The sequence below is a fragment of the Cnephaeus nilssonii genome (genome assembly GCF_951640355.1).
Source record: "Cnephaeus nilssonii genome assembly, chromosome: 6".
In the NCBI taxonomy this organism is placed as follows: domain Eukaryota; kingdom Metazoa; phylum Chordata; class Mammalia; order Chiroptera; family Vespertilionidae; genus Cnephaeus; species Cnephaeus nilssonii.
This window is the reverse complement of record NC_137077.1, coordinates 26208815-26221492: the sequence shown is the minus strand read 5'-3', so window position 1 is coordinate 26221492 and position 12678 is coordinate 26208815. Positions and strand designations below refer to the sequence as shown.

The 12678-nt window shown below is 39.7% G+C and overlaps 1 protein-coding gene across 4 annotated transcripts in view; it reads left to right on the top strand.

Annotated features, from left to right (window-relative positions):
* The window catches only part of EPS8 (EGFR pathway substrate 8, signaling adaptor), a 168870-nt gene that overhangs the window by 148882 nt on the left and 7310 nt on the right, over positions 1-12678 (top strand). For all 4 annotated transcript variants that reach the window (XM_079775321.1, XM_079775318.1, XM_079775319.1 and 1 more), the window contains one exon: positions 6523-6745. In XM_079775321.1, coding sequence (XP_079631447.1) covers positions 6523-6745 — 223 coding nt within the window. The remainder of the gene's footprint in view (positions 1-6522; positions 6746-12678) is intronic.

Genomic DNA, 12678 nt, shown 5'->3' with positions numbered 1-12678 from the left:
GCATTGAGCAGGTCCTCCCTCGCGCCCTGCTGTCCCGCTTTGTGCTTGTGTGTTAGGAGCAGTGACCCTCACTCTCCTCCGACACGGCCCACACACTTTCTCCCGTCTCTTCCTTCCAATGATATCAAAATGTTGACGTTTAAAGAAACTTCTTACAAAAAACATTTTGTAGCCCTCACTGTACTGCACTGAGATATCTTATGATTCATTGCTTATGCGTCCTTCACGCTCACAGAGAGCAGTGGCATTATACTCCACGGGACGGTGCCAGTGACGGTGCACATGCTGTGTGCCTGGCAGGGTTTAAACACTTCACATATCTAATTTCTAATCCCCATCACAACCTTACGAAATAGGCACATTTAATATCTGAGGAAACTGAGGCGCAGAGACGTAACTTGCCTACAGTCACATAGCTGTGTGAAGCCAGGATTGGGACCCAGGACTGTGGATTGCTCTGACAGCCCGGGCTCTGATGTCCTCAGCTAGTGTGGAAATAGTGCTTAGAAAAGATTGACATCTCAATTTGTAAAGACAGAGTTTTTCGCTGTTTGAGTGCTTACAGGGGTATTTTCTTAGAATAGCTTCACCGTGAATTATACTGTGATAAAAGTTGATCTGATCAGTCCCCGACCTTGGAATTGGATTTTTGCCTTATGCATCATTTTGTTTGGATTGCAATTCTTTAATTGTTTTATAATTTGCAAAAATAATAATCCAAATTGTGTAATTCACTTAGAATGTAGACATCTTGTAAATGGTGGGAATAAGGGAATTAGATGTAAACTATTTCCATAGAGAACCTACAAGGCACACAATGTGGGAAGTGCGCACAGTCCTGACTTATTTTCTTAACCCATGTTGCCTTCCTGTGAAGGAGTGCATGTAAATAAAGGCAGCTCCTCGGGGAAGGGCACAAGAGCAGCCCTTGCCTGTTGCTCACACGCTGGGTTAGAGACTGTCTTCTGATGGCAGGGATGCTGGTACCTGGCACCAGTCCTGAATAGGTGTTGAATTGCCACCTGATGTCCCTGAGAATCAGCCTATTTAATATCCTCACCTTTGGAGTGATTTTTAACAGCTCTGTAAAGACAGCCGTTCCCACCTAATGTGTTTCCCCCATGGCTTGAGCAAAGTTTTGAAAACAAAAGGGAGGGAGGTAATAAAGAATTTATTAAAGATATGGACCATAAAAATAGATTGAGTGAAACCACAGGGAAAAGGAAGTAAGTGCTTATGAGGGGTGATGGAGAAATGAAGACAAATGACATATCTTTTGATAGAAATTGTGTTGTAGGGCATTGCAGGGCTTTGCAATATTTTAGCTGTGCAACAGGTGGACACCCAGGGTGCTCTGTCCCCACCTGGAATCTGCTCGCTACATAATGTTTCCCATATTTCTTTTGACTTGGTTCCCAGATCTCTTAACTCTGTGACTGTTCATCTGCTAGAGTTTTACCCTTTTGCCCATACAGATTCTCAAGCTGTATGCCAGGAGCAGAAACCAACCTACCCTCAGTTATTTCTGATATACTCAAAGGTGTCATTAAAGAGGTCTTGCATTTACTATTAATTATTAAGTCTATGTGCTCTATATGATTATTATTACAGGTATTCTGACTTTATCAGGATACACATAATTATGAATGTCTTGTCATTACCGTCCTGTGAATTCAATAGAAATTGTCTTGTCTTCTCTGTTTCTTAGTAAGAGATAGTATGATCCTGTGGGAAAGCCCCAATCTAGGTTTTGGTAGACGAAATTCTAGTCCTGGTTCTGCCCCTAACTAGCTGTGTGACCTTAAAGAAGGCGTTTCATGATCTGTGCTCCAATTTGCTCAGCTGTGAAATGGAAAAGGTCAGGTTTCATGATCTCCACAATCCAGCCTAGATAGATAAGTTTATTTTCTCTATCCATGTAAAAATAGCCCTCAAGTAAAAGTGGAAATATTTTCTACTGGTAACTTGCTGAACCACTAGCTCTTCTAATTTCATGTTATGAATGTTTTGAATGCTCTTTTTCACGCTCAGTCCAGACATTCAGATACAGCTGGGCAGAGTGACCATTTTAGTAAACTGCCTTCATATTCATTCCAGCAGACCAACTGATAATATTCAGTTACTTAAAAACATTTTAAATTACTAGTAAGCTCAGAGCACTCTAGTCATCAGTTAATTAGAGGCATGGCTTTTAGTCAAGGATGGTTACTTTGTATTTTGCCTCATGTGTTGAGATTTTCACAAATAAATTCTATCTATACAGGGGTTGGCAAAAGTAGGCTTACAGTTGTGAGTACATGAAATACAGTTTACTCTTGTATTATTATTTATTAATTATTGTATTATTTATTTGTAGTACAACTGTAAACCTACCTTTGCCCACCCCTGTGTATAGATATCTATACAAATTACTGCCCAACATGCACATTTACAGAATTATAAAATTTCCTGTTTAGACTGCTCACAAGTTCAAAACTAAAACATAGATATATATTTCCTTTTGTAAAATCATCTTTACAGAAGAATTAGTCTTATATTTAAGGTACTCTGTGTGTATTCTCTATAAGTGCAAGAATAAGATGAACCTATATCTTAATATTTTAAAAACATACTACTCTAATACACAAATAGTTACTGAAATACTCTATACCCGTGGTCAGCAAACTGCGGCTAGCGAGCCACATGCGGCTCTTTGGCCCCTTGAGTGTGGCTCTTCCACAAAATACCACGGCCTGGGCGAGTCTATTTTGAAGAAGTGGCGTTAGAAGAAGTTTACGTTTAAAAAATTTGGCTCTCAAAAGAATTTCAATCGTTGTACTGTTGATATTTGGCTCTGTTGACTAATGAGTTTGCCGACCACTGCTCTATACTGTTTGCACTGTCCTGTGAGTCTATATAATTAGTTTTCCATGGCTGGATCCGAGTGGTGGAAGTTAATTATATTTTTACAAGCTCCTTCACTGGTTGATTTGTGGGCAGGTAATTTTACTGTCACAAACTAATTTGCTAACATTTTCTGATATTTTATGTGAAGTATAACTGATATTATTTTAGTTCTATCTCCCATGTTAACTTTCTCCTGTGATGTGATTTGCTCTACTTTTCTAATAGCAATTACTTGGGGAGCTGTCAGAGGTAACCTGCGTTTGTTCCCTCGTGGCACTTCTTTTTAATATAATTTTTTGAATTTCATCTCTGGACTTAACACCCTCCAAATGTTCCAGCTGTGCCTAGTTTTCACTGCAAAGTTCCAAAGAGACCAAATTTAGAAGAAAAAATGTGTAGGTTAAGTTTTTAAGAATAGTTCCATTTTAATGGCTCTGTTGAGCTTGCTTGCATAGTTTCCCCTGGGAAGCAGTGTCTCGCAGGAGCTTATCTCCAAATACCTTCTTTAATCCTGGAGAATTCCTACTGAGCTTCAGTGGCTGGAGAAAAGTGACTCATTCTGACTTAATTATCATTAGGAAAGTAAATTTTCCATGTAGTCTAGTAATTCTGACTTATTTCAGAGAAAGAAAAAAGCCAGATTTTGTTTTAAACAGAACTTTAAATATGTGTGTGGGAGATAAAAGACAAGAGTTGGGAAGCAACAGATATGGTATAAAAATAGGTCAACACCAAGGTGATCAATCATCCCAGTTTGCTCAGAACTGAAGGGTTTGTAGGGATGTAGACTTTCAGTGCTAATACTGAGAAATTCCTGGGCAAACTGGGAGGAATTAGCCAAGATTTCTTTTTTGGTTTTGAAGTTCCAGCACCCTTGGTTCAGGAGGAGGGCACAGGGTGCCGTTGCTCTCCAAAACATTCCATAAGCTGAGGCTACATTGGAGTCATCAGTTCTCTACCTCCGACCAAAAATAGGCAAGAGACAGAAATACTGAATGGAAGATCAGTGCATTGGATGATAGGTAAAGCGGAGTGGAGAAGATAGGAAGGAACATAGAAAAGTGAATCCGAGGGTCAATAGTGATTCTATTTCCCCCACTTCCAAAGAAAAGCTGACTTGGTTGCCATTTCAGAAGAGGGTGTCATGATTTGAGGAAGGCACGTTTCCCCCTTTTCATTTCAGGGGTTGGAAGCTTGAGGGAGGAAGAATCAAGAAAAGGGGAAAATAGCCCGGCTGGTGTGGCTCAGTGATTGAGCATTGACCTATGAACCAGGAGATCACTGGTTCAATTCCCTGTCAGGGCACATGCCCAGGTTGTGAGCTCAATCCCCCATGTGGGGTTTGCAGGAGGGAGGCAGCCAATTGATAATTCTCTCTCATCATTGATATTTCTATCTCTCTCCTTTCTTCTCTGAAATCAATAAAAGCATTTAAAAAAAAAAGAAAGGGGAAAATATGCAAGTAAAAATGTATGGCATAATTTATGAAAAATTTTCATATGGTTTCTTTGAATATACATATATGGTTAATTGAATATACATATATGTGTACTGTTGAAGCCTCTGGTTCTGTTGGGTTGCCGATGAAGTTGCATTATGTAGCAGTGACAGGAGAACGAAGTGAGGCACAGAGAGCTGGTGAGCCTGTCTCCGGGCTCGATTGTGACAGTAACACACAGTGGATTCAGTTTTCCACAATATTGTTTTGATAGCAGAACACTAGCTGTTCTTATTTTTATGAAAGCCGAAAATATGAATCATATTATGGAATGCAGAGCTGATAGCATTTTTTTTGTTTGTTTGTTTAATCTTTAAAAACAGCGATTTAAACTCTGACATTTTTGAAATCCTATTGTGAGAATTCACTAACCCTTCATGTTATTATGTGCAAAGGACATTCCCGTCAAGGGAACATTGCATATATTTTAATCAGATGACTTTGGTGTGTGCTAAGTATTACATTTTGGTGATGTTTGCTGTATTTGGTTTGCTTTAAATATTTTTATTGGCCCAAATATAGGGACATTGTTTTGTGGGGAATAATCATCATAATGTAATAAACTCTTTTATTTAATATATTAGAAATGTTTCTAGGCCTTGAATGCTGAGGGGGTCAGCAATTTCTGCTTCTCTCGCATCTAACTCCATGGCGTGCTCCATGAATGGCAGCCGCTCTCCTTCCCCCTTCCAGTACCTAGCAGCATTATAAACACCTCTCATCCTTGCTTTGTACCCTTCCCACCTTCTCCACCCACTGGCTGGTGAGTCGTAGCTTTTAAAGAGACAGCAGAAAAGAGCCAAGGTCCTGCCCACGCTGGTTTCCACAGGTGTTACTCATTTGCTGTGAAGCGGACTGTGATGATGGTTGGTGTGTTGTTTTTTGAATAATGATTTAATTAAAAGTGATATTTGTGTGTGGTGTGTATTTTTATGTTTTTGATCTCTGTGGAAATTGGGGAGGCCTCTAAATATCACCATTACCTTATATTTGGGCCAATTTAGAAATCAAAAGTAAATAGTACTTTTCTAACCAAAGGACCAGATTACCAAAAGGCCTGCATTTTGTACTTTATCTGCTAATCCTGGTTTTAGAATAACTAAAATGGTTTGCGTGCAGTATCTAAACTTTATGCAGATTACAGGTCCATTGCTCTGTATATTTGACGCTACACCAAAATAAGTGCCTTTTGCGAATTTGGAACTTGTTTTAATGCAGTTTTCTATTAGTTAAAATTATTTAAAGTTTTAGTGTGTGGTTTAAGAGGGAATATACATGAATACTGTTTTATAATAGCCTATAGTGATTTGCAAGTTACTGAAAGTTATTGTGTATTCTATCGCATCCATGTTTTCTAATACAAATCCCCACATGGCCTTTGTTCTAATATATGTTTTTGAGTTTCAGTCATCATCATTTAATTAGACGTACTGTTACCCTCAGCACTGTGCATCCACAACATTCCCATTTTAACACAGAAAATATCTAATTGTAAGAAATTAGCATTAAGATGATGGCACAGAGTTATGACTTGAATAAATGAACATTTAAAAATTGCTTGCTTACTTTACAGCAAAGTTCTTTTAGCTACTGAAATATTGCCCCTCTTCTTAACAAATTACTTAGAAACAAAATTAAACATTTTTAATATAACATACATTTAAAGTAAGGAATAGGTAATGTTCTATTTAGTTATTGATATTTAGCCTTCCAGTGCAATAAGAAGTTTTTATTAATGGAAATTATGAAATAATCAGAAATCCTTTGACCTACCCTGGTTGTGTATGATTCCAAGTTCAAATTTAGTTTTCTTAACATTTGTTATTATTATTAATACTTCTATTTTCTATTGATATATTCTTTTGACTCCTTAATTTACATTTTGATTTTGAGTAAGTACATAGAGTATTCATTTTTTAATGATTATTATACTAAACATGACTGAGATGTGTGTGTATATATCTGTGTGTATACACATACATATATAAATTTGCTATTTTTATGTATATACATATATATATAAATTTGCAATTAAGTTTACAAATAAATTGCCAAAAATGTCCTGTCAAAGTATACTTTGTTTCCTAGACTAGGTTTATGTTTTTACAACTTCAAATTAATTGTTTGTCTTTTTACAGAAGCAAAGGATGGAGTATGGTCCAAAACCCACTGACCCTCCCTCTGCTCCATCACCTCCCCCAACGCCAGCTCCTGTCCCTGTCCCCCTCCCGCCCACCACTCCAGCACCTGTTCCCGTGTCAAAGGCCCCTGCAAACGTCACCCGTCAGAACAGCAGCTCCAGTGACAGTGGTGGCAGTTTTATGCGAGACAGCCAGAGGCACAAACAGCTGCCCGTGGACCGTAAGTTCCCCGGGGCGGGGGTGGGGTGGGGGTGGGGGGAAGGAGCGCACAAAAACTGCACAGTGCGTTCTGCAAGGTGAAAGCACTGCTAGGTAAAACATTGTTTATGATTGGTTTTACTGGCACTAAACATTAAATATAAATAACAGTCCTTTATACGTGCATCATGCTCAGTAGATTGCAAAGATTTTCACCTAGTTTTTTTAATCCTCCAAGTACTTCTGAAAAACAGGAAGCTCTGTCCTCCAGGGTGTGTATTTCTACACATATTCCAACACGGTCGTGGTGGCGGGATGAAGACTCTGGAACCACACATACTTGAGTGTGCACAGTGACACATCACTTACTGACTGTGTGTCCTTCAACCATTTCATAATCCTCTGTACTTCGATATCTGAAAAATGGGGGGAAATAATGGTTTCTCCTTCTATGGGTGATTGTGAAGGTTCAATGAGATAATGCATAGGAAGCACTTAGATCAGTTGTTCTTGGTCAGGGGTGATTTTACCCCCTCCCCCCCAGGGACATGTGGTATTGTCTGAAGATGTACTTTGATCACAGTTGGGTAGATGCTACTGGCATCTAATAGGTAGATCCAGGGAGGTTTAGCAGTATCTTAAAATGAACAGGACCTTTTTCCCCCCAACCCCCAACAGAATTATCTGGCCCAAAATGTCAGTGGTGTTGAGGTAGAAAAGCCCTGGTTGATTTTGACCAATATGCCACGTTATAAGCAGTCAGTAAATATTTGCTGATATCATCATCTGTATCATCACCATAGTTTTCCTGCTCCTTTTCCTTATATTTACTATTCTCGCATCATATATATATATATATGTGTGTGTGTGTGTGTGTGTGTGTGTATGCACAGGAATACTAACTTATGATCATTTTGCCAATAGCAGTTTCAAATTTGGTCTCTGGATTAAGATTTCATGTAACTTATATTTTAACTTTAGTCTTTCATAAATTTAAATTTGAATGGTTTCTGTGAAAACCAGATTTAAATAAACAAAAAGAAAAAACACTGTGACCAAGTTTGGATTATCCTTCTTAGTCTTGGGAATAGCAATGTAGATAATTTGAAAGCTAAAGATAATCCTAAGATAATTTTTATTTTGCTATACCTTATTGTATATATCTGGTCCATTTACTCTTTAAATTGTGTTTTATAAGCATTATAAAATTATTTTGCATGATCTATATTTTATAGATAAGAATTCTTGGAAAACTGGAACCAGGAAGGCATTTCTTCACTCTGGTGTGTGGATATGTAATATATAAAGGGTGTGTGTGTGTAAAGGATATGTAATATACAAAGTAATATATAAAGGGTGTCTGTATATAAAGGATATTTAGTATATAAAGGGTGTGTGTGTGTGTGTTTGTGTGTGTGTGAAGGATATCTATATATATAAAAGCCTAAGTGACCATCTGACCGTTCGACCAGCTGACAGTAGCTATGATGCGCAATGACCACCAGGGGGCAGACAATCCAACTGATAGCCATGACACCACTGACCATTAGGGGACAGACGCTCAACACAGGAACTGCTGAGCTGCGGCGATTTAGCAGCTGCAGTTCTCCGGTGACGCACCCAGAACCAGAGAGAAGGGAGCCTAATTCCAGGGTGTGTCACCCGAGAACCGCCCTCTTGCAATCCGGGACCCCTTGAGATGTCGGAGAGCTGGTTTCAGCCAGATCCCCACAGGCCAGGTCGAGGGACCCCACTAGTGTATGAATCTGTGCACCAGGCCTCTAGTTTAGTGTATAAAGGGTGTGTGTGTAAAGGATATTTAGTGTATAAAGGGTGTGTGTGTGAAGGATATTTAGTATATAAAGGGTGTGTGTGTGAAGGATATTTAGTATATAAAGGGTGTGTGTGTGTGAAGGAGATTTAGTATATAAAGGGTGTGTGTGTGAAGGATATTTAGTATATAAAGTGTGTGTGTGTGAAGGTTATTTTTCATTCTCTCAATATGGCCTCTCCTGGAGCTCTGTTCTGGGTTCTTTTCTCCATAAACGTACTTTTACTGTAGATGATCAATCTATTTCACTTTCTTTCCATAACCTCTGTGCTGGTGGAAAAGGAATGAATCCCAAATTTGTCTTCATATCAACTCTCATCTGATATCCTGATACATGTATTGAAACCATCCTATATAATAAAAGCCTAATATGCTAAGTGTCCGGTTGGCCGTTCAACCAATCAAAGCATAATATGCTAATGATATGTTAAGGTCGCTCAACCTATTGCACTGACCACTGGGGGCGGTCAACCGGTCAACCAGTTGCTATGACGTGCACTGACCACCAGGGGGCAGACACTCTGACTGGTAGGTTAGCTTGCTGCTTGGGTCTGGTCGATCGGGACTGAGCGAGATGGGCTGGACATGCCCTGGAATCCTCCAGCGTCCCTCCCCAACCCCAATCGTGCAGGGACCCCTCGGCCTGGCCTGCGCCCTCTCACAATCTGGGACCCCTCAGGGGATGTAAGAGAGCCAGTTTCAGCCCGACGGCAGAACAACCAGTCGCTATAATGTGCACTGACCACCAGGGGGCAGATGCTCAATGCAGGAGCTGCCCCCTGGTGGTCAGTGTGCTCCCACAGGGGGAGTGCTGCTCAGCCAGAAGCTAGGCTCACGGCTGGTGAGTGCAGCAGTGGTGGCGGGAGCCTCTCCTGCCTCTGTGGCAGCGCTAAGGATGTCCGACTGACAGGTTAGGCCCACTCTCTGCGAGGGCGCAGGCCGGGCTGAGGGACACCCCCCCCCCCCCAAGTGCACGAATTTCATGCACCGGGTCTCTGGTTAACTTTATAGTTGTGATTTAATGCTTAAGTTTCAAATTCAAAACCAAATCACTGAATCTTTCACTCCCATTTTATCCTACTGTTTTTCTCACCTCAGTAAATACCAGCCACTTCTATTCAGTTGTGGCCAATTTTGATAAATTAAGAAGAAAGAAAAAGAACAAGTAAAACTATTACTTCTTAATTGTTCTAGAAATCCTGGTTAAGTGGGTGAAGCGTAAGCCTATTTTATACAATACCATCTCTCCCGAGGGGTGAGCCAATTTAAAATCACCTTCTTATCTACATTTTGATCTCACCAAAAAAACTAACGGAAAAACGAAATTTTGGAGAAACAATGAACTCTGTGCAGCTAAAACCAACGTGTGGGTGAAAATGTGTGTAAGTGTGTGTAAGTATATGCTACTAAATTAAAAAAAATATTTGTGTATTTTTTAAAGATGTTTATATTTTTTCAAAGACACTGAAGACATAGTTTTGTGATGAGAAAGTTCTATAAATGTTTTTATTGATTTCCCTATGGGAAAGACATTTCCTGTTAGAAATTACTGTTCTTTCTTCGTTCTTGCCACAAGTTTATAACATTTCCCTCGTTGGATACGTCAGCACAGTAATCTTTGATACCGTGACAGTCTTTCCAGGCCCCGGATCAGAGTTCACAGGCATCCAGCCCCCATTTGGACGGTCTGTGGGTTGGGACAGTTTGTTCTTTGTCCTAGTCTAAGAAACTAAGAATAACCTAATGGGAAAGAGGATAGTTAGAATACTTTAAAGATAGAGAACTCTCCTGGTAATTGTGACTCATCATTTTCAAGTCTGTTTTTCATAAGTAAAAGAAGGACTTTGCTCTATAAAACATAACATCTCTCGCAAAATTAACGCATGTACTTGCTTCCTTTAATAATAAAAATTTCGTATTTACTTACATAAAATTCCTTTTAAAGATACCTCAAAAATATGGTTTGACATTAAATAAATATGTTTCATTTTATAAAATAAGTATTTTTGGATAGCTTCTTCTCGAGTACTTTTGGAGAACAGTTTGTTTTCTGAATGGCTGTTGGAGGGTCTCAGCAGTCCTTTAGAACCAGGTAGACGCGTGTTTTAACTGATTGCCTGAGTTCTGTCAAAGTACACAACTGTGCTACCTGCAATGTCCTCTGCTTACTGCCTGGACTTGTGATAAAAAGAAAATGGAAGGAACTGCAAAGCCAACACTCCCTCATAAAACTGTTACCAAACAGCCATGAATAAGGGGGAAAGGTCAGCATGGCAGTTTGTAAAAGGTAGCAAGTAGCAAGAACCAGACTCCTTTTGCCTCTTCCCGCTATCTGCTCGGAGGCCCGTGTCATATAAACTTTTCAAATAGATCTACTGGAGGGTTCAAAAGGCTTTTCTCTCCTCAATTTGAAGATATCAGTGCTTTAGATGTTTTGCATTTCTTCCATGCCTTTGAAATGTTAGTCCTTATTATTTGAGTTTAATCATTTGTAATCAGAAGTGTCATTTTAGAGAGTTGTAAAGTTAGTCTGGCTTGTTGTTGTATACCAGAACATCGCCAATGGAGACCAAAGCCAGGGCCCATTACAAGAGGTGTTTGTACTCCCTGGAAAATGACCGTGGTGTGGGCAGACCACAGGTGATCACGCAGTGGCCGAGTCAATAGACAAGAAAATAAATCTTTTAGTGTAGTGATCATTTTTCTTTTTTATTCCTTTGAGGAAGTATGATGTGATTTGAAAGAGTTAATAAATGAAATGCATGCAATGAGTTACTTAAATGTGACAATCCATAACAGTTCCTGTCACTCCTTCTAGCCCTCTCATCCTCCCTCCCTCCCTCCTTCTCACCCTTCTTCCCTTCCTCCCTCTCTCTCTTCCTCCCTCCCTCCTCCCTTCTTCCTCCCCTCCCTCCCTCCCTGCATCACTCCCTTTTTTCCATCCCTCCCTCCCTCTGTCCATCCCTCCCTCCCTCTCTTCCTTTCTCCTATTTTCTTTTGATGACTTCTTCAAAAAGTTTCCTGAATACTTGAAGCATTTTTTAAAAAGCAGACTGAAATAACACTGTGTGAGTTTTGTCACACTTTCACTTATTTCTCAGGGACAACAAACACTTTCTAAAGCACTCTCCTTGGGGGAGGATGGGGGAGGGGGGAATCATAGTGTAATGGTCACAAAAAGCTCTCTTCGTGACCTGGTCATTGCCACGTAACAAGTTAACTAGTCAAGTGGATTACTACATATCAGGTCTTTGTACTTAATCCTTGAAGGTGATATACAAATAATATATCTGTGTGTGTATTTTTTAAATACACAAACATATTCTCCCCCTTCCCATGAGTTTATTCCTTCCCCATTTTTCTCATAAAGATATGTTCATGTATGCATCCTTTCCTTAAGCATAAAATAAGTAGGGGAGAGTCATAGTAGGTAAGTCAAACAAAGGTAGTTTCAATGACTATGGCCATAAACTCGCTGAGTCAAAGTCAGAAAAACCAGTTCTTGCTAAATTCTACTACTAATTAACAATGTGGTTCTGACACATCATTTCTCCTCTTTTGGCATTCATTTTCTTATCTATTTTAGGGCTTTGTTAATCATGTTTTTCAAAGTCTCAGTGAAAACGTCAGCAGAATGCCTCATTCATTCATTTAGTCAGAGGTTCTTTATTGAATTCCTACACTGTTCCAGATAAAGCAAACAAAACAGCCAAACTTGCTTTTCACCTCAGGCATCCGTTTTAATGAAAGGAGATAGGTAGGTAGGTAGGTAGGTAGATACTAGTAGGTGGATAAATTGATAGTGAACATTAGAAGGTGCTAAGTGACCAAGATTGATAAAGCCTGTGATGGGGAGGAGGTTGCAGTTTTAAAGGGGGAAATCTAAGGGAGGGAAGGAGAACCATGTGGCTGTGTGTGGAGGAAGCATTCCAGGCAGAGGCTCTTAAATGTGAAGAGCACCAAGGAAGCCACTGGGAATGAGAGTGGAGGGGTTGGAGGTCATGGAGGGCCTTTTCCTGGGAGTAACTTGGAGGAGAAGAATTGTAATATCTGACTAACATTTTTAAAAAGATCATTTCAGCTGTTGTATTGAGAAAAGAATGAAGAGCAAGAGGTGGGTGGTG